The sequence below is a fragment of the Salmo salar genome, unplaced genomic scaffold, assembly GCF_965601325.2.
Source record: "Salmo salar unplaced genomic scaffold, fSalSal1 ptg000687l, whole genome shotgun sequence".
Lineage (NCBI taxonomy): Eukaryota > Metazoa > Chordata > Actinopteri > Salmoniformes > Salmonidae > Salmo > Salmo salar.
The window spans coordinates 368,788-393,472 of NW_027675464.1; the positions used below are offsets into that span (position 1 = coordinate 368,788).

The 24,685-nt window shown below is 38.8% G+C and overlaps 1 protein-coding gene and 1 pseudogene across 1 annotated transcript; one reads left to right on the forward strand and one right to left on the reverse strand.

Annotated features, from left to right (window-relative positions):
• The first annotated feature begins 600 nt into the window (after nucleotides 1–600).
• On the forward strand, nucleotides 601–11,743 carry LOC145877117 (uncharacterized). Its single transcript, XM_082972409.1, has 2 exons — nucleotides 601–628; nucleotides 8,405–11,743. Exons 1-2 carry the CDS (start codon nucleotides 601–603, stop codon nucleotides 9,496–9,498), a joined length of 1,122 nt encoding a protein of 373 aa, XP_082828535.1. The 3' UTR covers nucleotides 9,499–11,743.
• Nucleotides 11,744–20,441: 8,698 nt separating this feature from the next.
• On the reverse strand, nucleotides 20,442–24,375 carry LOC145877128 (uncharacterized; annotated as a pseudogene).
• Nucleotides 24,376–24,685: the final 310 nt, after the last annotated feature.

Genomic DNA, 24,685 nt, shown 5'->3' on the forward strand with positions numbered 1-24,685 from the left:
CTCCTCTTCTTTAACAGGAGGGGAGTAGTTTAGGGAGCTCATGTTCGGGGATGTTAGCTAGCTAGCTAGTTAGCATGAGCGACTAGTTTAGTGCTAGGCTAACTTATCAAGCCAGCTAGTTGACTAACAATGTACCTATAACATTTAAATGGGGGCAATTAACTAGATGTCAGAAGTATATTTAAAACACAGAGGCAAATATGCACAGAAACAGTCTAAATGTTTCGGCTGTTGGCTACCAAGGTGGCTGACTCGCTGTTGTTGATCCGTTCCGTCCACTAGATTATACGTCACGCTGCAGCATCGCCTGAAAGACGCACATCGCCGTCTGCTGACTGGAGGGAAATGCAGTTAAGATTGTTGTTTTTTTTGCACACAAATTTATTTTTCATTCCTTTCATGAAATAATAATATTATATTGAGACGTTCAAATAGAGCACTGCATATTTTAAGTGAGAATTTAAAACATACTATCATTCACATCTGTATTTAAGGCAGTTTCATATTCATTCATTTAAAGAAACCCACTGGTCACACTGGTTGAATTATCTGTCTAAACCTAGGAACTCCGCAGCCTAGTTGAACAGTGATCTATGTTCTATGAACGCTGCTGGGAGCAAACTGGAGAGTAGCTACAGGAAAACAAACCTAACTGCATGTCCAGGCCCTGGTATCTGTATTTAAGGCAGTTTCATATTCATAATTTTTTGTATTTTTATTATTATTTAATTATTATTTTTTTTTTTAGTTTACAGTAATGTATTCGCTAACTATTATTTTATTTTTTTTGTAGTTTTTTAGTTTGCACAGATCTTTATTTAACTTGTTGTAAATAACAGTAACATGCAAAACATAAACATAACATAACATAACAGCCAGAGGGAATCCAAAGAAATTAGAGAAAAATAAAAAAAACTATTATATCAAATCAAATACAGACATATATCGAATACATTTTTTTGACATATTGTTTTGTATACGTTTTAAAGATTCTACGTACTGTTCCAAATCAGATAAAAAAATTAAGAAAAGGGGCTTTATCTTCATAAATTTTGATTTGTGGATGAAAGATTTTCCTAATAAAATAAAGAGATTTATGACATACTCACGTTCAATTGTGGAATCAGTGTAGTAAAATAATATGTCAAACTTAGTAATATCAATGGTTGTATGCAATTTGCGGCTAAGATATAGTTTTACATCAGTCCAAAACACTTCACTATATAAACAATTACAGAATAAGTGTTCAATAGATTCAGTTTCTAGTTCACAAAAACTGCATTCACTGGTAACGTCAAATACATATTTAGAAATCAAGCTATTACACGGATAGCATCTATGGATTATCTTAAAGGAGATCTCCTTTACTTTATTGGTCACCATAAATCTGTGTGGAGTGAGCCAAGCACGGCGCCAGTTTACATCAAACGATGAAGCCCAACAAAATATCGCAGAGGGAATAGACTTCCTGTAGAAAATATCCCTTATTAAACGATTGTTGAATTTCGTATCTAGTAGACCAATGCCATTCAACTGAATATCGCTTACAATCGGAGATATTCCAAAATATGCATTATTCTGAAGTAAAGTTTTTATCCCACTAGGTATAGCTTTAATAACAGTGTCATATTCCTTGCTTGAAACCTCAAAGTTGTATATTTCCATAAATTCTCTCTGTGTAAATAGATTCCCACTGTTATTAACCAATTGGCTGACAAGAACAATGTTTTTGGAGAACCATTTATGGTTAAATAACATCTTATTTCTATGTAATATTGACCCATTGTTCCAAATAAAACATTTATGAGGTGAAAAGTTGTGTTTATACAACAAAGCCCTGCACATTAAAGCCTGCTTGTGAAAAACCGCCAGTTTCACAGGAATTTTACCCACAATATATGGACATTGTAGTAAAAAATTAAGCCCTCCAAACTTCTGAAAAACAAAATGAGGTATACTATTCCAGAAACTATGAGGATTTTTTATGTACCTTTTAATCCAGTTGACCTTTGATATCTGATTGAAGAGAGTGAAATCTAAGACATTTAGACCGCCATCACAAACCCTGTTGGTGATAACATCTCTTTTTATCTTATGTGGCTTGTTTTTCCATATGAAGTTGTACAAAAGCCTATCTAAGGTACAGCAAGTGGATTTGGGAATGTCAATAGATGAAAAAAGATAGGATGCACGAGATAGCCCCTCAGCTTTGGATAAAAGCACCCTTCCTTGAAGACTTAAATCCCTCCCTAACCATGAGGATAATATTTTTTTGACAGATTCAGTTACAGGGTTCAAATTAAGATCATTCATAGCCTTAAGATTTTTGGTGATCTTTACACCGAGGTAGGTTACAGTATCTTTTTCAGAGATGTTACAATCTGCTGGGTTGACAGCCCCTTTCAAAACAAACAACTCACATTTGGAAAGATTTAAAGTCAAGCCTGAGATTTTGGAGAACTGCTTCACGATATCCAATGCTAATCTAGCTTGAGATACATTTTTCAAAAAAAGTGAGGTGTCATCCGCCAGTTGGGATATCTTGATCTCTCTGGACTGGAATGTAATGCCTTCAAATTGACTTTTATGAACTAATGAGCATAACATTTGAGAAACTAACAAAAATAAAAAAGGTGAAATTGGACAACCTTGTCGTATTCCTTTGTAAATGTTAAATCTTGAGGATGTTCCATGACAGAGTTTGATACAGCTATTGCCACCATTATACAGAGTTCTAATAGTATCAACAAAGAAACGACCAAATTTCAAATGCTTAAGACAATCAAAGATAAAATTGTGACTTACTGTATCAAATGCTTTCTGAAAATCCAGAAATAGGATAACAGGGAAGTCATCTAATAGATCACGATACTCAACCAAGTCTAATATCAGCCTCAGATTATTAGATAATTAGATCAGCCCTTTCATAAACCCTGATTGACATTCATCAATCAGATCATTTAAGCAAGACTTTAACCTTTTTGCAAAGATTAAGGCTATAATTTTGTAGTCGTTATTTAGGAGTGTGATTGGACGCCAATTATCAATACTTAGGAGATCCTTGTGTGGTTTAGGTATAAGAGTAATAACCCCTTGCTTCAGAGAGGCCAAACCCAATGTCCACCTGGTACACTGACAGGGTCTGAATCAAACCCAATGTCCACCTGGTACACTGGCAGGGCCTGAATCAAACCCAATGTCCACCTGGTACACTGACAGGGTCTGAATCAAACCCAATGTCCACCCTGGTACACTGACAGGGTCTGAATCAACCCAATGTCCACCTGGTACACTGACAGGGTCTGAATCAACCCAACGTCCACCTGGTACACTGACAGGGTCTGAATCAAACCCAATGTCCACCTGGTACACTGACAGGGTCTGAATCAACCCAATGTCCACCTGGTACACTGGCAGGGTCTGAATCAACCCAATGTCCACCTGGTACACTGACAGGGTCTGAATCAAAACCCAATGTCCACCTGGTACACTGGCAGGGTCTGAATCAACCCAATGTCCACCTGGTACACTGACAGGGTCTGAATCAAACCAATGTTAAGGGGAGGGAAGATTGGTCAAGAGGGTGATGATTATTGTTGTTCTACTGCCTGATTGTTATGCAACAACACTGAGGATAACGACACTGAAATGTTTTATGAGATTAGAGTACACATTGGGTGGGATCTTAGACCCTTCCTCCATACAGAATCTCTCCAGGTCTTTGATTTATTTTGTCTGCGCTTATGGACTGCCCTGTTCAATTCAAACCACAGGTTTTCAATGGAGTTCAAGTCCGAAGACTGAGATGGCCATTGAAAATGTTGATTTTGTGCTCAATTAACCATTTCTTCGTGGATGTTGATGTGTCTTGCTGGAAGATCCACTTATGGCCAAGTTTCAGCCTCCTAGCAGAGAGGTAACCAGGTTTTGGGCTAAAATATCCTGGTAGTGGGTAAAGTTTATTTATTTATTTTATACAGTAATTTTTTCTCATCTTTATCAAGGGTATCAATAACTAGGTGCTTATTTTGATATGTAGTTATTTGACTGAATCAGAAATACAGATGTGGAGTAGATGTAGAGTTTGTTTAAAATTCTCATAAAAAAATCTTAACTAATCAAACAACACTTGTTGCTCTTTGTACGTGTTGATATAATATTAATATTTAATGGAGAGGAAAAAAACGTTTCCCAAAAACTGCTTTATAATATGATAATTCGTTGAAGAATAAAAATAGTTTTCCCTCCTCAACTGCGTTTCCTCCTCCAGACAGCAGATGGCGATATGTGTCTTTCAGGCGATGTTTCTAGTGTGACGTATAATCTAGTGGACGGAACGCTTCTTCAGCAACTGCAGCCACCTCGGTAGCTCGCTAGCCGACAAAGTCTGAACATTCAAGTTCTTTAGACACTTTCCTGGTTTAATTGTAACTGTGATTTAAACATACTTATGTGGAAACAACTAGCTACCCCATTTAATGTAATATTTACGTTGTAAGTCAACTAGCTGGCTGGTTAAGTTAGCACTAGCCTAGCTAGCTAACATCCCCGACCATGCGCTCACTAAGCTACTCTCCTCCTGCTAAAGAAGAGGTCTGTTGGGACTGAGAAAGAAGCTCTCGTGAAAGAGGAGGAGGAAGAGGAGGCTGTTTCAATACAAAAACAAGTAGAGGGTGAGGCTGTTACCGTGAAAAAAGAAGAGAAAGACGTTTCAGTGAAAGAAGAGGAAGACGCCTTCAGAGTGAAAGAGGAGGGAGGATGTTACTGTGAAAGAAAAGGAGGAAGATGCAGTTTTTGGAGTGAAAGATGAAGAGGGGGAGATTACTGTCACATTAGAGGAGGACGAAGAAGAGAAGACTGGAGAACTGATTAACACTAGTAAATACAGTGAGTACTATCTAATAAAACAGGGACATTGATCTGATTAACACCAGTAAATACAGTGAGTACTATCTAATAAAAACAGGGACATTGATCTGATTAACACCAGTAAATACAGTGAGTACTATCTTATAAAACAGGGACACAAACTCTGCAGTTGTTGAACTAATGTGTGATTTTTAAAAGGGCATTCTACACTTGAATATATTTTTGTACGGTATGAATTGTCCATGAAGTCCTCCAGGGATTTTAAAACTTTTCCTGTTGAAAAGTGATATATAAATACAGTAAAGTATAAACACACTAATGGGAAACAAATAAATGTTTTGAGCAAAATAGTTTTTTTTTTTAACAACTGCAAACTAGAAGGAGTGAGTGATGTCATAGTAAGGCCTTCAAGGAGTTGGCTTGATGGGAAGTCGTGATGTCATCCAATAGGAGACTGATCTTCATGTGAATATTCATTATTCTTTTGAAAATCCTTCCTGTTCTGTCAAGTTGGTTGTTGATCATTGCTAGAAAGCCGTTTTCAAGTCTTGCATTGACTTTCAAGATGATTTAAGTCCAAACTGTAACTAGGCCACTCAGGAACATTCAATGTCATCTTGGTAAGCTCCTCCAGTGTAGATTTGGCCTTGTGGTTTAGGTTATTGTCCTGTTAGGACGTTTTTTTGTATTCAGATCTCTGAAATGCTCTCTACCTACGTAACATTTAGTGTCTCCTTATGTTACGCTGGGGAAACAGTTTTCATGGGCACAGAAATCCTAAATCATTTCAGTTTACTAAATCCAATGGTTCTAACCGAGAGTCACCTTAACTTTATTGACAACACCCAAATGGATACTGTCATTAACGCGGTTCTTCAATAATTACACATAATACTTAATACTGTAGCTGTTTAGTTACAGTCACATGTTCAACTATCATCAGCTGATCCAGGAAATCATTTTCTGAATGACAGTCACATGACAAACATCACGACATGCTACAACAACCAAAGTGCTTCTTCATTCATTACTCTGGTAAAGACAGTTATGCCGTGCTCCACGTTGGATCCAACATTCCTAACAAATTGATGTTTATAATGTGTTATTGTCTGCTTGATTTACTGTAGGGTCTCGTTAGTCTGTTTGGACACAGAGATACTTCACTCATAATGTGTAGAGAACTGTTCCTTGATGGATAGGCTATTGTACAACACACACAGATATTTTCCTATATTTGTTGTTAGGTGAAGTTATGGGTCCTACAGTAGGTCTATGTTATTGTTAGGTGAAGTTATGGGTCCTACAGTAGGTCTATGTTATTGTTAGGTGAAGTTATGGGTCCAACAGTAGGTCTATGTTATTGTTAGGTGAAGTTTTGGGTCCTACAGTAGGTTTATGTTATTGTTAGGTGAAGTTATGGGTCCGACAGTAGGTCTATGTTATTGTTAGGTGAAGTTATGGGTCCTACAGTAGGTCTATGTTATTGTTAGGTGAAGTTATGGGTCCTACAGTAGGTCTATGTTATTGTTAGGTGAAGTTATGGGTCCTACAGTAGGTCTATGTTATTGTTAGGTGAAGTTATGGGTCCTACAGTATGTCTATGTTATTGTTATGGGTCCTAGAGGACACTATGTGTGTCATGCAACAACAACCAAAGTGCTTCTTCGTTCATTACATAGGTATGATTGTTGTTAGGTGAAGTTATGGGCCAATTTGGCAAAGAGTGTACAAACCCTCATTGTCAGGCTGATGGAAAAGCCAAAGAGCATTTTACTGGTTGAAGTGTTTTTTAAGTATAAAGCAGTTGATTTGCGACAATAACACAAACATATTAAGCAGGACATTCAAACGAGCCTTACAATTATAATCCAAAGTAGTGTGAAATGAACTCATCATCAACCTGGAAATGGAGGTTACTCCCCTGAGTTTTCCCCCATTCACATTCAGAATACATTGTGAAAAACTAAAATCTTTGCTCACCATTTTTGCTCCAGGCAGATATACTACATCCATAACTAGTGGGTTCCTCATTACCAGATATACTACATCCATAACTAGTGGTTTCCTCATTAGCAGATATACTACATCCATAACTAGTGGTTTCCTCATTAGCAGATATACTACATCCATAACTAGTGGTTTCCTCATTACCAGATATACTACATCCATAACTAGTGGTTTCCTCATTACCAGATATACTACATCCATAACTAGCCGTTTCCTCATTACCAGATATACTACATCCATAACTAGTGGTTTCCTCATTACCAGATATACTACATCCATAACTAGTGGTTTCCTCATTACCAGATATACTACATCCATAACTAGTGGTTTCCTCATTAGCAGATATACTACATCCATAACTAGTGGTTTCCTCATTACCAGATATACTACATCTATAACTAGTGGTTTCCTCATTACCAGATATACTACATCCATAACTAGTGGTTTCCTCATTAGCAGATATACTACATCCATAACTAGTGGTTTCCTCATTAGCAGATATACTACATCCATAACTCGTGGTTTCCTCATTACCAGATATACTACATCCATAACTAGTGGTTTCCTCATTACCAGATATACTACATCCATAACTAGTAGTTTCCTCATTACCAGATATACTACATCCATAACTAGTGGTTTCCTCATTACCAGATATACTACATCCATAACTAGTGGTTTCCTCATGACCAGATATACTACATCCATAACTAGTGGTTTCTTCATTACCAGATATACTACATCCATAACTAGTGGTTTCCTCATTACCAGATATACTACATCCATAACTAGTGGTTTCCTCATTACCAGATATACTACATCCATAACTAGTGGTTTCCTCATTACCAGATATACTACATCCATAACTAGTGGTTTCCTCATTACCAGATATACTACATCCATAACTAGTGGTTTCCTCATTACCAGATATACTACATCCATAACTAGTGGTTTCCTCATTACCAGATATACTACATCCATAACTAGTGGTTTCCTCATTACCAGATATACTACATCCATAACTATTGGTTTCCTCATTACCAAATATACTACATCCATAACTAGTGGTTTCCTCATTACCAGATATACTACATCCATAACTAGTGGTTTCCTCATTAGCAGGGAGGAGTTTCTGCAACCAAATTGTGTCGCCCTTATAGTCCAAACACAGAAAGGGGCAGAATATTGGAGACCAAAAGTCGTCTGGCACACTGCTTAGAGGTTCAACAACATGAATAACTTATTTCTAGCCTACAATCATCGATGTTACTACTTATGTGAAAACAAGACAAAATATGACTATTCTTGCTCATTTTAAGACAATTGTCAAATCATTTTTACATTCATTACAGATGTCAATTGTTGTATAACATCATGGCTACGCTGTTGGCATCACCTTTTACAGTGGGTTACCGCTGTTGTGGGCCTTTACTTCATCTGTCTGACTTTGTTGTTCACACAGGAGAGAGACGGGACTATCGTGGATCCTCTGGGGAGTCTCAACAACATCATGATGCTGACGAGGCAGAGAAGAGTCTCTCCAGATCAGAACACCTCAAGAAACACCCGCAGAGATCCACAGGGAAGAGAACTCACTGCTGCTCTGACTGTGGGAAGAGATTCACCTCATCAACAGGCATTAAAATTCATCAGAGAACACACACAGGAGAGAAACCCTGTAGCTGTGATCAATGTGGGAAGAGTTTTGGTCAATCTAGCAATCTGACAGTGCACCAGAGAACACACACAGGAGAGAAACCATATAGCTGTGATCAATGTGCGAAGAGTTTTACTGAGTCTGGGGGTCTGATATTACACCAGAGAAGACACACAGGAGAGAAACCTTATAGCTGTGATCAATGTGGGAAGAGTTTTGGTCAATCTAGCAATCTGACAGTGCACCAGAGAACACACACAGGAGAGAAACCATATAGCTGTGATCAATGTGGGAAGAGTTTTACTGAGTCTGGGGGTCTGATATTACACCAGAGAAGACACACAGGAGAGAAACCTTATAGCTGTGATCAATGTGGGAAGAGTTTTGGTCAATCTAGCAATCTGACAGTGCACCAGAGAACACACACAGGAGAGAAACCATATAGCTGTGATCAATGTGGGAAGAGTTTTGGTAAATCTAGCAATCTGACATCACACCAGAGAACACACACAGGAGAGAAATCATATAGCTGTGATCAGTGTGGGAAGAGTTTTACTGAGTCTGGGGGTCTGATATTACACCAGAGAAGACACACAGGAGAGAAACCTTATAGCTGTGATCAATGTGGGAAGAGTTTTGGTCAATCTAGCAATCTGACAGTGCACCAGAGAATACACACAGGAGAGAAATCCTATAGCTGTGATCAATGTGGGAAGAGTTTTGGTAGATCTGGCCAGCTGACAGTGCACCAGAGAATACACACAGGAGAGAAACCTTATAGCTGTGATCAATGTGGGAAGAGATTTGGTCAATCTGGCCATCTGACATCACACAAGAGAACACACACAGGAGAGAAATCTTATAGCTGTGATCAATGTGGGAAGAGTTTTGCTGATTCTGGCTCTCTGACTCAACACCAGAGAACACACACAGGAGAGAAACCTCATAGCTGTGACCAGAGATAATCTGATAAAAGATCTCTGATCAAATATCAGAAAATACATACATGAAGGAGTTGTTTCATGATATCAATGAATTAATGTCACAATGTAGAATGTTTTAACATTGTAGAAGGAGTATTTTAATAATGTCACAATGTAGAACCCTAAACGTTTGTCCCCTGTTCTATTGATTTCAACATTATATGGATATTAGCCTCAGAGGGAAAATCCAGGCTCTGAAATGGAAGAGTACTATTTACGTGATTTAACAAAAAGTGACTAACAAAAAAAGAGTTGTGTTACACTTACCATGTTGGTGACCCACTGGAATCAAAATGCACCACTTCAAAATGTAGCCAGCTGTTTTCTACCAGTTGTCCTCTAACCAGGGATGTACACATTATTCCCAGATTCTGTGTGGTTTTTGAGCTGTTAGTTTTAACAGGACGTGCAACTTCATCTCCCTCCTGTCACACAAATGATTTTAGCATGATATCGATGAATAAGTGTTGTGTTCCTTTGTTTAGCGACCCCTAAATTTAAATGCATCACTCCAAAATGTAGCTGACTGTCTTCTGCAGGTTGTCCTCTAACCAGTGAGGTAAAATATATCTCCCATTTCCATGTGTTTTTTTAGTTGTGTTAGTTTCAACAGCACGTACAACCTGATTTCCCCCCTAATCGATATCAGTGATTTATTGCTACTTGTCATAACAACAGTGTTTCTGGTGCTTGTGCAGTTTATAAGAAGCTTGTTTAATAAAAATACAAGTAATATGATTATTGTGGCAGATGTTTGTGTATATAGCACATTTTATGTTTAGATTTTCAATTCATCCCAAACTGTTTCTGCATTTTGGTTTTTGATTTGGACACGCCCACCAGACATTATTTCCTAAAGGACTTAATGATGAAATGCCTATGTATTTTATGTTGTGATTCTAAACTTGAATTGTTTTCCTATTTAAGATAATTCTGATGCTTTTCGTACGATGTACCCAATGATTAATGAAAACTTGTCCTCATTGTGGTTTTATTTAATGCGTCTTATTTATACACTGTAGTGTTTGTGAAATGCTTGTTATGTTTGGTAGCACTTATTTATTTGTCCTTTGCCTCCAACCCCTTTCCATGCATGGAAAATATCCCACCTAGCAAAATGTAATTGAAAAGATGTTGAAAATAAGACTATGCCCAACATCCAATACACATTCAGTTTTAGTTGAAAGTGAAAGTTGAGAAGATGTAGTTTTTTCATTGACTTGAAAACAACTTAAATTCAACGTCCTTGCAGCCTATACACATTGACTCAGTATAATAAATTGGTCTATAATCAATTGTATTAACAATCCTACATCACTCCAGCATTTATTGACAACATTCAAATTCTAATTGTCTTTATTCCACTACTGAAGAAGCATGACTCAAATCACCTCATATTTCAAACATTCAGCCTGACAAAAGATACGTGTTTTATTATTCCATGCCTCACCATTAAGTTAATTATTGCCAATACATATTAACAAAGGGGTGTACATTTGGTTTGATATTTCATATTTACAATTAATGTAACATTTAGTAATCAATGATTTATGCAACCAACTGACAATTTTTGGGTACAATTATATTGACGTAATATCAGGGATAATTTTATAATGTAATTTTATAATATCAGGGATCATTCTCAGATGTGCCAACCCAAATGTACTAGAGCATGACATTGGGGACTGGGCCCCGTTCCAACAACATGCCTATCTAGTGAACCCTGAAAAGAGAGAGAAGCTCCGCAGTGAGGTGTGGAAAGTTACTATGGATATTGCAGGAGTTTCCTCTTGAAATCAGACATGTCCGTGGTGAGGACAACTTGGTTGCTGATTGTCTCTGGGGTTGGCAGTTAAAAAGATTTGTGTTTTGCGTTTAACCAGTGTGTTACCATGGATCACATATTATTTTGACACGTTTTTCCGTGTTGGAGATGAGTTTTATCTCTTATTCTTTTCTGTATGTTTTTGAAACTGCACTGTTGGTTAGGGGCTCGTAAGTCAGCATTTCACTGTTAGGTCTGTTGTATTCGGCGCAGTACAATTTGATTTGAGTTTTGTTATACGGCATGTTTTTCCGTATTTGAGATGATTTTTGTTTGGGCTCGTTCCAAGGGGACGAGAGTTCTAGAAGCTAGTGAGTTTTAGGAAGACGAGTGTTCTAGAAGCTAGTGAGTTTTAGGAAGACGAGTGTTCTAGAAGCTAGTGAGTTTTAGGAAGACAAGTGTTCTAGAAGCTACTGAGTTTTAGGAAGACGAGTGTTCTAGAAGCTAGTGAGTTTTAGGAAGACGAGTGTTCTAGAAGCTAGTGAGTTTTAGGAAGACGAGTGTTCTAGAAGCTAGTGAGTTTTAGGAAGACGAGAGTTCTAGAAGCTAGTGAGTTTTAGGAAGACGAGAGTTCTAGAAGCTAGTGAGTTTTAGGAAGACGAGAGTTCTAGAAGCTAGTGAGTTTTAGGAAGACGAGAGTTCTAGAAGCTAGTGAGTTTTAGGAAGACGAGAGTTCTAGAAGCTAGTGACTTTTAGGATTCTATAGACAGAAAAAGGAGAAAAAAATAGTACGATTGTATATTATTATTTAGAAATACGTGTTTTTTCTTGTTTTTAATTGTTGACATCCAGTAGACACCATGTTTATATTGGTGAAGGTGAAGCATTGTAGTTGATTATAATGTGAAATGGAAGTTGTTTTCTGTTGATGGTGAGCAAACTTGTCCAACAAAATATAGGATATATTTGTTGTCTTAAGGTGTTACAGGCTTTGGTTTTTCCATTTATGTTTTGAGGTTGGACATTAGCACGTGGGAAAGGGGGATACCAAGTCAGTTGTACAACTGAATGCATTCAACTGAAATGTGTCTTGGGTGCACTGATTGGTGTCACCTCGTTAGTCAGTATGTGTTACACCTGTGCTGGCTTGTCCATCTCGTTAGTGGGAAGGTGTTTCACCTGAGCTGGTCCAGGTTCTATTTAAGAGTGTCTGGCCCAGTGCTCCAGTTGTCTTGATACATGTGGAGAGTCAACACCTTTAGTTGCTCCACCTTTTTGGTTTACTTCCTGTCTTTAAGTTTGGTGTGGGTTTTTCTTTTGTTTTCCTCTTCTTGGGCAGATTTAGTGGGTCTCATGGTGGGTGTCTTTTAGGTCCCAGTTGTTGTTACTAGTCAACTTCCAGTGGACACTGTGAGAGCAAAATTGCAAGATTATGTTATAATACTTTTATTGCAACAAATGGTTGTTTTATGCAACAGAATAGAGGGTTCTTATAACTATTGTGTCTGTGTGTTCTACTGAGGATGGGCCTCTGGGAGAAAACACTGACAGGAGATTTACAATGTCTTTTGGGTGATAAAACCTAAAGAGACCGCATTCCAGAGCATGAGTTAATGTTTCTGTTCTATATGGTACCAGGGAGAGATGACCCCAGGGCCAGACCCTGGTCTCTACACAAAGAGTACTGTTTTTACAGCAGATACTGTCTGCTGAGAATTATAAGCATCTTGCATACAAATCTTAAGCTTGTGACCCATTCTATTCATCTGTTGTTTGTCATGTAGGTTGAAAGGGGTGTATCTTGGCTTTAAAATACCTTTGTACTTTTGTATCGTGGTTCTCAACGAATCATCTGGGGGTGATTCGTCGACCAGCCATCATTATCGTAGAGCACTCAATTGATTCACTTTATATGTGTGTGTTGTATTGACCTGCTCCCTTATTATTAAGTGAATAAAGATTTAGTTTTAGTATAACTCTGACTTGTGTGATAAGTTTGTCTCATTTGATATGAAAGAAATTAACCACCACATTTGGCGATGGGGATGTGAATCTTCACTTGGTGACCGCTCCTGATGACCTGGGTAAATGGTGCAGTTTTTAGAAAATCCTCTGAGTGTGTATTTCTGTGTGAGGGGGGGCACCTTGGAGGCGTAAACAGGGCCGAGGCAGTAGGCTCTGAGTGTGTAGTATTGTACATGTAACGTTATGCCCCCTTGTGAGTTAATAGTATTGCATGCTGTAGCAGGCTATATAAAGAGGAAGACCTCCATTGACGATTCAGTTCGTTGTAACATCTCGTCTGGACAGGTCACCGTCCTTAGTTAGTTAGTTAACGAAGCTAACGTTAGCTAGTTCATTATCACAAAAGTGAGAACTGCTCTTGATTGGAAACTTACATTAATGAGTGTAAAGCCATGTTGGCTTTATGGAAACGATATACAATATATGGGAAAGAATATAGTTGAGGAAATAATCCAAACCTAGTTGTGCCTAGTTAGGACATAACGTTAGCTAGCTAACGGTACTGTACTGTAGCTCATACAACGCCGACGGTCAAACCCGGCTTTCTAATATTAACGTTAATTAACTATAGTAACGTTATGGAAGATATTCACAGAAAACTATCATTGTCTTCGTTATTCATTATTAGTATGTTATATTATTATAATACATTATTTCGAGACATATTCAGAGCCAAACATCAACCCAACGTAACCTTTTTAACTGTTGTCGCATCCAAACTTGTCACCATCGTTTTCAGTTGTAATCGCGAAGTTCCCGGAAGAAGTCCAGCAACAACGGAGGTTCCTCGATGAACCCACCATCTAACAAGTTCTTTGAAGAACCTTTTGGGGCTGTTTTTCATTGACCAAGAACCCTACGGTTCTTAGGGGATCTGAGAACAACTCCAGTTGAACCCTTCATTTTTAGAGTGTAGTCGGCTCTATTTACTCTCAGATTCAAACATGATGATTAGTATCAACGATCAAGTCAGCTGCTGCTGCTCCAATACAGTATGAGGTGAGACGGTGAACTGATGTTGAACTGGGCAGTCAGCTGCTGCTGCTCCAATACAGTATGAGGTGAGACGGTGAACTGATGTTGAACTGGGCAGTCAGCTGCTGCTGCTCCAATACAGTATGAGGTGAGACGGTGAACTGATGTTGAACTGGGCAGTCAGCTGCTGCTGCTCCAATACAGTATGAGGTGAGACGGTGAACTGATGTTGAACTGGGCAGTCAGCTGCTGCTGCTCCAATACAGTATGAGGTGAGACGGTGAACTGATGTTGAACTGGGCAGTCAGCTGCTGCTGCTCCAATACAGTATGAGGTGAGACGTGAACTGATGTTGAACCGGGCAGTCAGCTGCTGCTGCTCCAATACAGTATGAGGTGAGACGGTGAATATGTACATGTAGGTAGAGTTATTAAAGTGACTATGCATAGATGATAACAGAGAGTGGGGGGGGGGGGGGCTTCCTCTGACACCGCCTGGTAAAGAGGTCCTGGATGGCAGGAAGCTTGGCCCCAGTGATGTACTGGGCTGTACGCACTACCCTCTGTAGTGCCTTGCGGTCGGAGGCAGAGCAGTTGCCATACCAGGCAGAGATGCAACCAGTCAGGATGCTCTCGATGGTGCAGCTGTAGAAGCTTTTGAGGATCTGAGGACCCATGCTAAATCTTTTCAGTCTCTTGAGGAGGAATAGGTTTTGTCGTGCCCTCTTCACGATTATCTTGGTGTGCTTGGACCATGATAGTTTGTTAGTGATGCAGACGCCAAGGAACCTGAAGCTCTCAACCTGCTCCACTACAGCCCCATTGATGAGAATGGGGACATGCTCGGTCCTCCTTTTCCTGTAGTCCACAATCATCTCCTTTGTCTTGATCACGTTGAGGGAGAGGTTGTTTTCCTGGTACCACACGGCCAGGTCTCTGACCTCCTGACCTCCCTGTCTCATCGTTGTTGGTGATCAGGCCTACCACTATTGTGGCATGGGCAAACTTAATAATGGTGTTGGAGTCGTGCCTGGCAGTGCAGTCATGAGTGAACAGGGACTACAGGAGGAGACTGAGCAGCACCCCAGAGGGGCCCCTGTGTTGAGGATCAGCGTGGCGGGTGTGTTGTTACCTACCCTTAAAAAACCTCTCTGGGCTACGCAACAGCCAGTGTAATCCCGTGGCGGGATATTCAAATACCTTAGAAATGCTATTACTTCAATTTCTCAAACATATGACTATTTTACACCATTTTAAAGACAAGACTCTCGTTAATCTAACCACACTGTCCGATTTCAAAAAGGCTTTACAATGAAAGCAAAACATTAGATTATGTCAGCGGAGTACCCAGCCAGAAATAATCAGACACCCATTTTTCAAGCTAGCATATAATGTCACATAAACCCAAACCACAGCTAAATGCAGCACTAACCTTTGATGATCTTCATCAGATGACAATCCTAGGACATTATGTTATACAATACATGCATGTTTTGTTCAATCAAGTTCATATTTATATCAAAAACCAGCTTTTTACATTAGCATGTGACGTTCAGAACTAGCATTCCCACCGAACACTTCCGGTGAATTTACTAAATTACTCACGATAAACGTTCACAAAAAACATAACAATTATTTTAAGAATTATAGATACAGAATTCCTTTATGCACTCGCTATGTCCGATTTTAAAATAGCTTTTCGGTGAAAGCACATTTTGCAATATTTTGAGTAGATAGCCCAGCATCACAGGGCTAGCTATTTAGACACCCACCAAGTTTAGCCCTCACCAAAGTCAGATTTACTATACGAAAAATGTTATTACCTTTGCTGTTCTTCGTCAGAATACACTCCCAGGACTTCTACTTCAATAACAAATGTTGGTTTGGTTCAAAATAATCCATAGTTATGTTCAAATATCCTCTGTTTTGTTCGTGCGTTCAAGACACTATCCGAAGGGTAAATAAGGGTGACGCGCCCAACGCGTTTCGTGACAAAACATTTCTAAATATTCCATTACCGTACTTCGAAGCATGTCAACCGCTCTTTAAAATCAATTTTGATGCCATTTTTCTCGTAAAAAAGTGATAATATTCCGACCGGGAAAGCGTGTTTAGTTCAAAGACAGAGAAAATAAAAACATGGGGTCGCCTCGTGCACGCGCCTCAGTCTCATTGTCCTCTGATAGACCACTTACCAAAGGCGCTAATGTTTTTCAGCCAGGGGCTGCAAAGACATCATTCAGCTTTTTCCCGAGTTCTGAGAGCCTATGGGAGCCGTAGGAAGTGTCACGTTACAGCAAAGATCCTAAGTTTTCAATAAAGAGAGTCAAGAAGCCCTAGGAATGGTCAGAGAGGGCACTTCCTGTACAGAATCTTCTCAGGTTTTTGCCTGCCATATGAGTTCTGTTATACTCACAGACACCATTCAAACAGTTTTAGAAACTTTAGGGTGTTTTCTATCCAAAGCCAATTATATGCATATTCTAGTTTCTGGGCAGCAGTAATAACCAGATTAAATCAGGGGCGTTTTTTATCCGGCCGTGTAAATACTGCCCCCTACCCCTAACAGGTTAAAAAACATGAGCTGGCGCACACCCAGAAAAATAGTTTGTGAGGAGGTGCTGACTAACGGCGAATAAACTATAAACTATCAAAATAAATAAAGTCGCACACTCCATGTATAAACTCCCAGCAATTTATTGGGTATTTACCAACGTTTCAGCATCACTGTGCCTTCCTCAGGGTGATGTCATCAATACTTGAACCAGGTTATGTAGACAAACAGTGCAATTAGTGCAACCAATGACAATAGTGAGGGGTGTGTCATAATGATTAAGTTCATTAAAATGAATTAGTGAAATTGTTAAAAAATATGACATATTAAATATATTACTGTATTGTTATCATATAGAAACATCATGGAATATTGTACATCATATTAAATATATTACTCTATTGTTATCATATAGAAACATCATGGAATATTGTACATCATATTAAATATATTACTCTATTGTTATCATATAGAAACATCATGGAATATTGTACATCATATTAAATATATTACTGTATTGTTATCATATAGAAACATCATGGAATATTGTACATCATATTAAATATATTAATGTATTGTTATCATATAGAAACATCATGGAATATTGTACATTATATGACCATCAACATACATTATTGTTTCATTCAATTTCACATAATAAGGATATTTAATATTTTCAAGTTCAGAAGTCAGAACTCATCACCTGCTATGTAAAAGAGACAGAAGAATGCACAATGGTCAATGCTATCTGGGATCCTTGGGACATCCCTACCCTAAACCCTAACCTTAACCCCTACCTTAACCATTTTAAATGTCAACTTCAACGGGCTAGGGACATCCCAAGGATGTATCTCTACCTGAAAATACATGATCTAAGTGATTGATAGTTGGTATTCAGCAGTCATAAAGCCTTATTTACTTTAATGAACTACTAAAATTGTGATTTTGTCAGACAGCATAGACAGCAGCTCTACACTTTATTGACTGACTGATCCTTCCATCCCTACTCAGCCTTCCTCTCCTCTGAAGACCCAGTGAGGGTGGAGCTCAGTCAGAGTGCTGTTGAGGGACTGGTTAGGCAGAACACTTCTACAGCCAGAGAGGTGAGAGGTCACACATGGTTTAGATGGTAAATATTTATGTCCCCTTAGCGGTTCATCACGTCAGCAAAAGGTAATATGTTCCATCATTATGTTTATTTACATTAGTGCAAATTGTCCACTGATATTGGTGTAATTTCTCAACCCTTTTGGCTGTATGAAAGTTAATTTCCCCTCAGACACACACATTTGTTCTTTGTTATTATGAAGGTCATTTGTGTCAAATATACTTTTCCCCTCATTCACCCCATCTTTTTACATTGCTTATGCATATTCAGTGGCCTGACTATGTCCAGACTTTGTCAAAGGCCCATCCTGGTAGATCTGAACCTAATGCAGCTTGGAGTGATCGGATGACAGAAGTCACATTTAGGTGCCAGGTGTAACTGAGGCCATAGATGCTCCGTATCCATTACATTGAGTGTTTTATATAATATGACTAAATGTGTTTCTGTGTTGCAGGGACAGTCAAGAAATGGAACAGCAAGGCCACAGAACATGACATAAGCAGAGCTGTGGGAGACCACCTCAAGCCCCTGGTAGAGCCGGGGGTGGTGTTTACCACTCCACCACGCCTTCAGCAGGCTGGAAAAGTGGGATAGATAGTTTTTCATACTAAGGTGGACCAAGAGTTTGTTGATTGGTCAGTCATTGGGTTAATTTGTTTTACAATATGTTCAAATCAAAACAAGCTTTATTTATACAGCACATGTCAGACATGGATGCAACACAATGGCTTCACAGGAAAAAACTATGAACATAATCAGAAATATTTAGTACACAAATATGAGGATAAAAAACAATAATAACAACTGAAAGACTAATGAGCATTGTAAGGAAACGCCATTGATTAAAATATCAACAATATGATGCAATATCCAACCCAAAATATAACTTGTTTTTTAGGAGGGGCTCTGAAAGACACTATGGGGGTGTCCACTGGAAGTTGACTAGTAACAACAACTGGGACCTAAAAGACACCCACCATGAGACCCACTAAATCTGCCCAAGAAGAGAAAAACAAAAGAAAAACCCACACCAAACAAAGACAGGAAGTAAACCAAAAAGGTGGAGCAACTAAAGGTGTTGACTCTCCACATGTATCAAGACATTTGTTATTGAAGTAGAAGTCCTGGGAGTGCATTCTGACGAAGAACAGGAAAGGTAATCAAACTTTTCTAATAGTAAATCTGATTTTGGTGAGTGCTAAACTTGGTGGGTGTCTAAATACCTTCGACCTCATGGCTTGGTTTTTGCTCTGACATGCAATGTCAACTCTGGGACGTTATATAGACAGGTGTGTGCCTTCCAAATCATATCCAATCAATTGAATTTACCACAGGTGGACTCCGAACAACTTGTAGATACATCTCAAGGATGATTAATGGAAACAAGATGGAAACAAGATGCACCTGAAAGCAATTTTGAGTCTCATAGCAAAGGGTCTGAATACTTCAGTAAATAAGGTATTTCTGTTTTTTACCTGTTTTCACTTTGTCATTATGGGCTATTGATGACACCCCTCTGAAATAAGAGCCTAACCATCAGAAAAACCTCTTCCTTAGAAGAGTCGTTATGCTCCTATAGTTTCTGGTAATAGGCTACACCAGCAGTCGTTAAGCTATAGTTTCTGGTAATAGGCTACACCAGCAGTCGTTAAGCTATAGTTTCTGGTAATAGTCTACACCAGCAGTCGTTATGCTCCTATAGTTTCTGGTAATAGTCTACACCAGCAGTCGTTATGCTCCTATAGTTTCTGGTAATAGGCTACACCAGCAGTCGTTATGCTCCTATAGTTTCTGGTAATAGGCTACACCAGCAGTCGTTATCATCAAATCAAATTTATTTATATAGCCCTTTGTACATCAGCTGAAATCTCAAAGTGCTGTACAGAAACCCAGCCTAAAACCCCAAACAGCAAGCAATGCATGTGAAAGAAGCACGGTGGCTAGGAAAAACTCCCTAGGAAAAACTCCCTAGAAAGGCCAAAAACCTAGGAAGAAACCAAGAGAGGAACCAGGCTATGAGGGGTGGCCAGTCCTCTTCTGGCTGTGCCGGGTGGATATTATAACAGAACATTGTCAAGATGTTAAAATGTTCATAAATGACCAGCAGGGTCAGATAATAATAATCACAGTGGTTGTCGAGGGTGCAACAGGTCAGCACCTCAGGAGTAAATGTCAGTTGGCTTTTCATAGCCGATCATTCAGAGTATCTCTACAACTTCCATTTCACGTAATCATCTACAAAGCTTCACCTTCTACAATATAAACATGGTGTCTACTGGATGTCAACAATTAAAAACAAGAAAAAACACGTATTTCTAAATAATAATATACAATCAACAAATAAAAACAAGAAAACAAAATAATAATTATTTATTACACGTATAATTTTTTTATCCTTTTTCTTTCTATAGAATCCTAAAACTCACTAGCTTCTAGAACTCTCGTCTTCCTAAAACTCACTAGCTTCTAGAACTCTCGTCTTCCTAAAACTCACTAGCTTCTAGAACTCTCGTCTTCCTAAAACTCACTAGCTTCTAGAACTCTCGTCTTCCTAAAACTCACTAGCTTCTAGAACTCTCGTCTTCCTAAAACTCACTAGCTTCTAGAACTCTCGTCCACTTGGAACGAGCCCAAACAAAACTCATCTCCAATACGGAAAAACGTGCAGTCAAAATAAATTGGGATCCATGGCAACGCAATGGCTAAACACAAAACATTTTTGACTGCCCAGCCTTGAGACAATCAGCTACCAAGTTGCCCTTAAAACGGACATGTCTGATTTCAAGAGGAAACTCTGGCAATATCCGTAGTAACTTTCCACCTCAGCTTCTCTCGCTTTTCAGGGTTCACTAGATAGGCATGTTGTTGGATCGGGGCCCAGTCCCCAATGTCATGCTCTAGTACATTTGGGTTGGCACATCTGAGAATGAACACAGATATTCTAAAATGACATTATAAAATGATCCCTGATATTACGTCAATATAATTGTACCCAAAAATTGTCAGTTGGTTGCATAAATCATTGATTACTAAATGCTACATTAATTGTAAATATGAAATATCAAACCAAATGTACACCCCTTTGTTATGTATTGGCAATAATTAACTTAATGGTGAGGCATAAAATAATAAAACATGTATCTTTTGTCAGGCTGAATGTTTGAAATATGAGGTGATTTGAGTCATGCTTCTTCAGTAGTGGAATAAAGACAATTAGAATTTGAATGTTGTCAATAAATGCTGGAGTGATGTAGGATTGTTAATACAATTGATTATAGACCAATTTATTATACTGAGTCCATGTGTATAGGCTGCAAGGACGTTGAATTTAAGTTGTTTTCAAGTCAATGAAAAAAACGACATCTTCTCAACTTTCACTTTCAACTAAAACTGAATGTGTATTGGATGTTGGGCATAGTCTTATTTTCAACATCTTTTCAATTACATTTTGCTAGGTGGGATATTTTCCATGCATGGAAAGGGGTTGGAGGCAAAGGACAAATAAATAAGTGCTACCAAACATAACAAGCATTTCACAAACACTACAGTGTATAAATAAGACGCATTAAATAAAACCACAATGAGGACAAGTTTTCATTAATCATTGGGTACATCGTACGAAAAGCATCAGAATTATCTTAAATAGGGAAATATTTCAAGTTCAGAATCACAACATAAAATACATAGGCATTTCATCATTAAGTCCTTTAGGAAATAATGTCTGGTGGGCGTGTCCAAATCAATAACCAATATGCAGAAACAGTTTGTGATAAATTGAAAACCTAAACATAAAATGTGCTATGAACACAAACATCTGCCACAATAATCATATTACTTGTATTTTTTAAACAAGCACCTTATAAACTGTACAAGCACCAGAAACACTGTTGTTTTGACAAGTAGCAATAAATCACTGATATCGATTAGGGGGGAAATCAGGTTGTACGTGCTGTTGAAACTAACACAACTAAAAAACACATGGAAATGGGAGATATATTTCACCTCACTGATTAGAGGACAACCTGAAGAAGACAGTCAGCTACATTTTGGAGTGACGCATTTAAATATAGGGGTTGCTAAACAAAGGAACACAACACTTATTCATCGATATCATGCTAAAATCATTTGTGTGACAGGAGGGAGATGAAGTTGCACGTCCTGTTAAAACTAACAGCTCAAAAACCACACGGAATCTGGGAATAATGTGTACATCACTTGTTAGAGGACAACTTGTAGAAAACAGCCAGATACATTTTGAAGTTTTGCATTTTGATTCAAGTGGGTCACCAACGTGGTAAGTGTAACAACCCTTTCAGAGCCTGGATTTTCCCCAAGGCTAATATCCATATCATGTTGAAATCAATTGATGAAGGGGCAAACGTTTATACGTTTTTACATTGTCCTACTACAATGTGTTAACATTCTACATTGTGAAGTTTATTTATTGATATCATGAAACAACTCCATGTATTTTCTGATATTTGATCAGAGATCTTTTATCAGATTATCTCTGGGCAGAGCTAAGAGGTTTCTCTCCTCTATGTGTTCTCTTGTGTACAGTCAGATTCCCAGAATGAACAAAACTCTTCCCACATTGATCACAGCTATAAGATTTCTCTCCTGTGTGTATTCTCTGGTGTACAGTCACATTCCCAGAATGAACAAAACTCTTCCCACATTGATCACAGCTATAAGATTTCTCTTCTGTGTGTATTCTCTGGTGTAGAGTCAGATTGCTAGATGCAGCAAAACTCTTCCCACACTGATCACATGTATAAGGCTTCTCCCCTGTGTGTATTCTCTGGTGTAATGTCAGTTTGCTAGATCTTATAAAACTCTTCCCACATTGATCACAGCAATAGGGTTTCTCTCCTGTGTGTATTCTCTGGTGTTGAGTCAGATTGCTAGATGCAGAAAAACTCTTCCCACATTGATCACAGCTATAAGGCTTCTCTCCTGTGTGTATTCTCTGGTGTCTTGTCAGATTGCCAGATTCTGTAAAACTCTTCCCACATTGATCACAGCTATAAGATTTCTCTCCTGTGTGTATTCTCTGGTGTAGAGTCAGATTGCTAGATACAGCAAAACTCTTCCCACATTGATCACAGCTATAAAGCTTCTCTCCTGTGTGTATTCTCTGGTGCACTGTCAGCTGCCCAAATTGACCAAAACTCTTCCCACATTGATCACAGCTATAGGGTTTCTCTCCTGTGTGTATTCTCTGGTGTAGAGTCAGATTGCTAGATGCAGCAAAACTCTTCCCACATTGATCACAGATAAAAGGTTTCTCTCATGTGTGTGTTCTCTGGTGTAATGTCAGCTGGTGAGATTGAACAAATGTCTTCCCACATTGATCACAGCTATAAGATTTCTCTCCTGTGTGTATTCTCTGGTGTAATGTCAGTTTGCTAGATCTTGTAAAACTCTTCCCACATTGATCACAGCAATAGGGTTTCTCTCCTGTGTGTATTCTCTGGTGTAGAGTCAGATTGCTAGATGCAGCAAAACTCTTCCCACATTGATCACAGCTATAAGGCTTCTCTCCTGTGTGTATTCTCTGGTGTAATGTCAGCTGGTGAGATTGAACAAATGTCTTCCCACATTGACCACAGCTATAAGGTTTCTCTCCTGTGTGTGTTCTCTGGTGTACAGTCAGCTGCCCAAATTGACCAAAACTCTTCCCACATTGATCACAGCTATAGGGTTTCTCTCCTGTGTGTATTCTCTGGTGTAGAGTCAGATTGCTAGATGCAGTAAAACTCTTCACACAATGATCACAGCTATAAGTCTTCTCTCCTGTGTGTATTCTCTGGTGTCTTGTCAGATTGCCAGATCCTGTAAAACTCTTCCCACATTGATCACAGCTATAAGATTTCTCTCCTGTGTGTCTTCTCTGGTGTACAGTCAGATTGCTAGATGCAGCAAAACTCTTCCCACATTGATCACAGCTATAAGATTTCTCTCCTGTGTGTATTCTCTGGTGTAATGTCAGTTCGCAAGATCTTGTAAAACTCTTCCCACATTGATCACAGCAATAGGGTTTCTCTCCTGTGTGTATTCTCTGGTGTAATGTCAGCTGGTGAGATTGAACAAATGTCTTCCCACACTGATCACAGGTATAAGGCTTCTCTCCTGTGTGTATTCTCATGTGTACAGTCAGCTTCCCAGAATGAACAAAACTCTTCCCACAATGATCACACCTATAAGGTTTCTCTCCTGTATGTATTCTCTCATGTTTTTTAAGGTCTGTTGACTGGGTGCATCTCTTCCCACATTGAGCACAGCTATAAGGTTTCTCCCCTGTGTATTCTCTCGTGTGATTTTAAATGTCCTGGAGAAACAAACCTCTTCCCACAGTCAGAGCAGCAGTGAGTTCTCTTCCCTGTGGATCTCTGCGGGTGTTTCTTGAGGTGTTCTAATGTGGAGAGACTCTTCTCTGCCTTGTCAGCATCATGAGGTTGTTGAGGCTCCCCAGAGGACCCACGGTAGGTCCGTCTCACTCCTGTGTGAACAACAAAGTCAGACAGATGATTAAAGGCCCACAACAGCGGTAATCCACTGTAAAAGGTGATGCCAACAGCGTAGCCATGATGTTGTACAACAACTGACATCTGTAATGAATGTAAAAATTTGACATTTGCCTTAAAATGAGCAAGAATAGTCATATTTTGTCTTGTTTTCACATTAGTAGTAACATCGATGATTGTAGGCTAGAAATAAGATATTCATGTTGTTGAAACTCT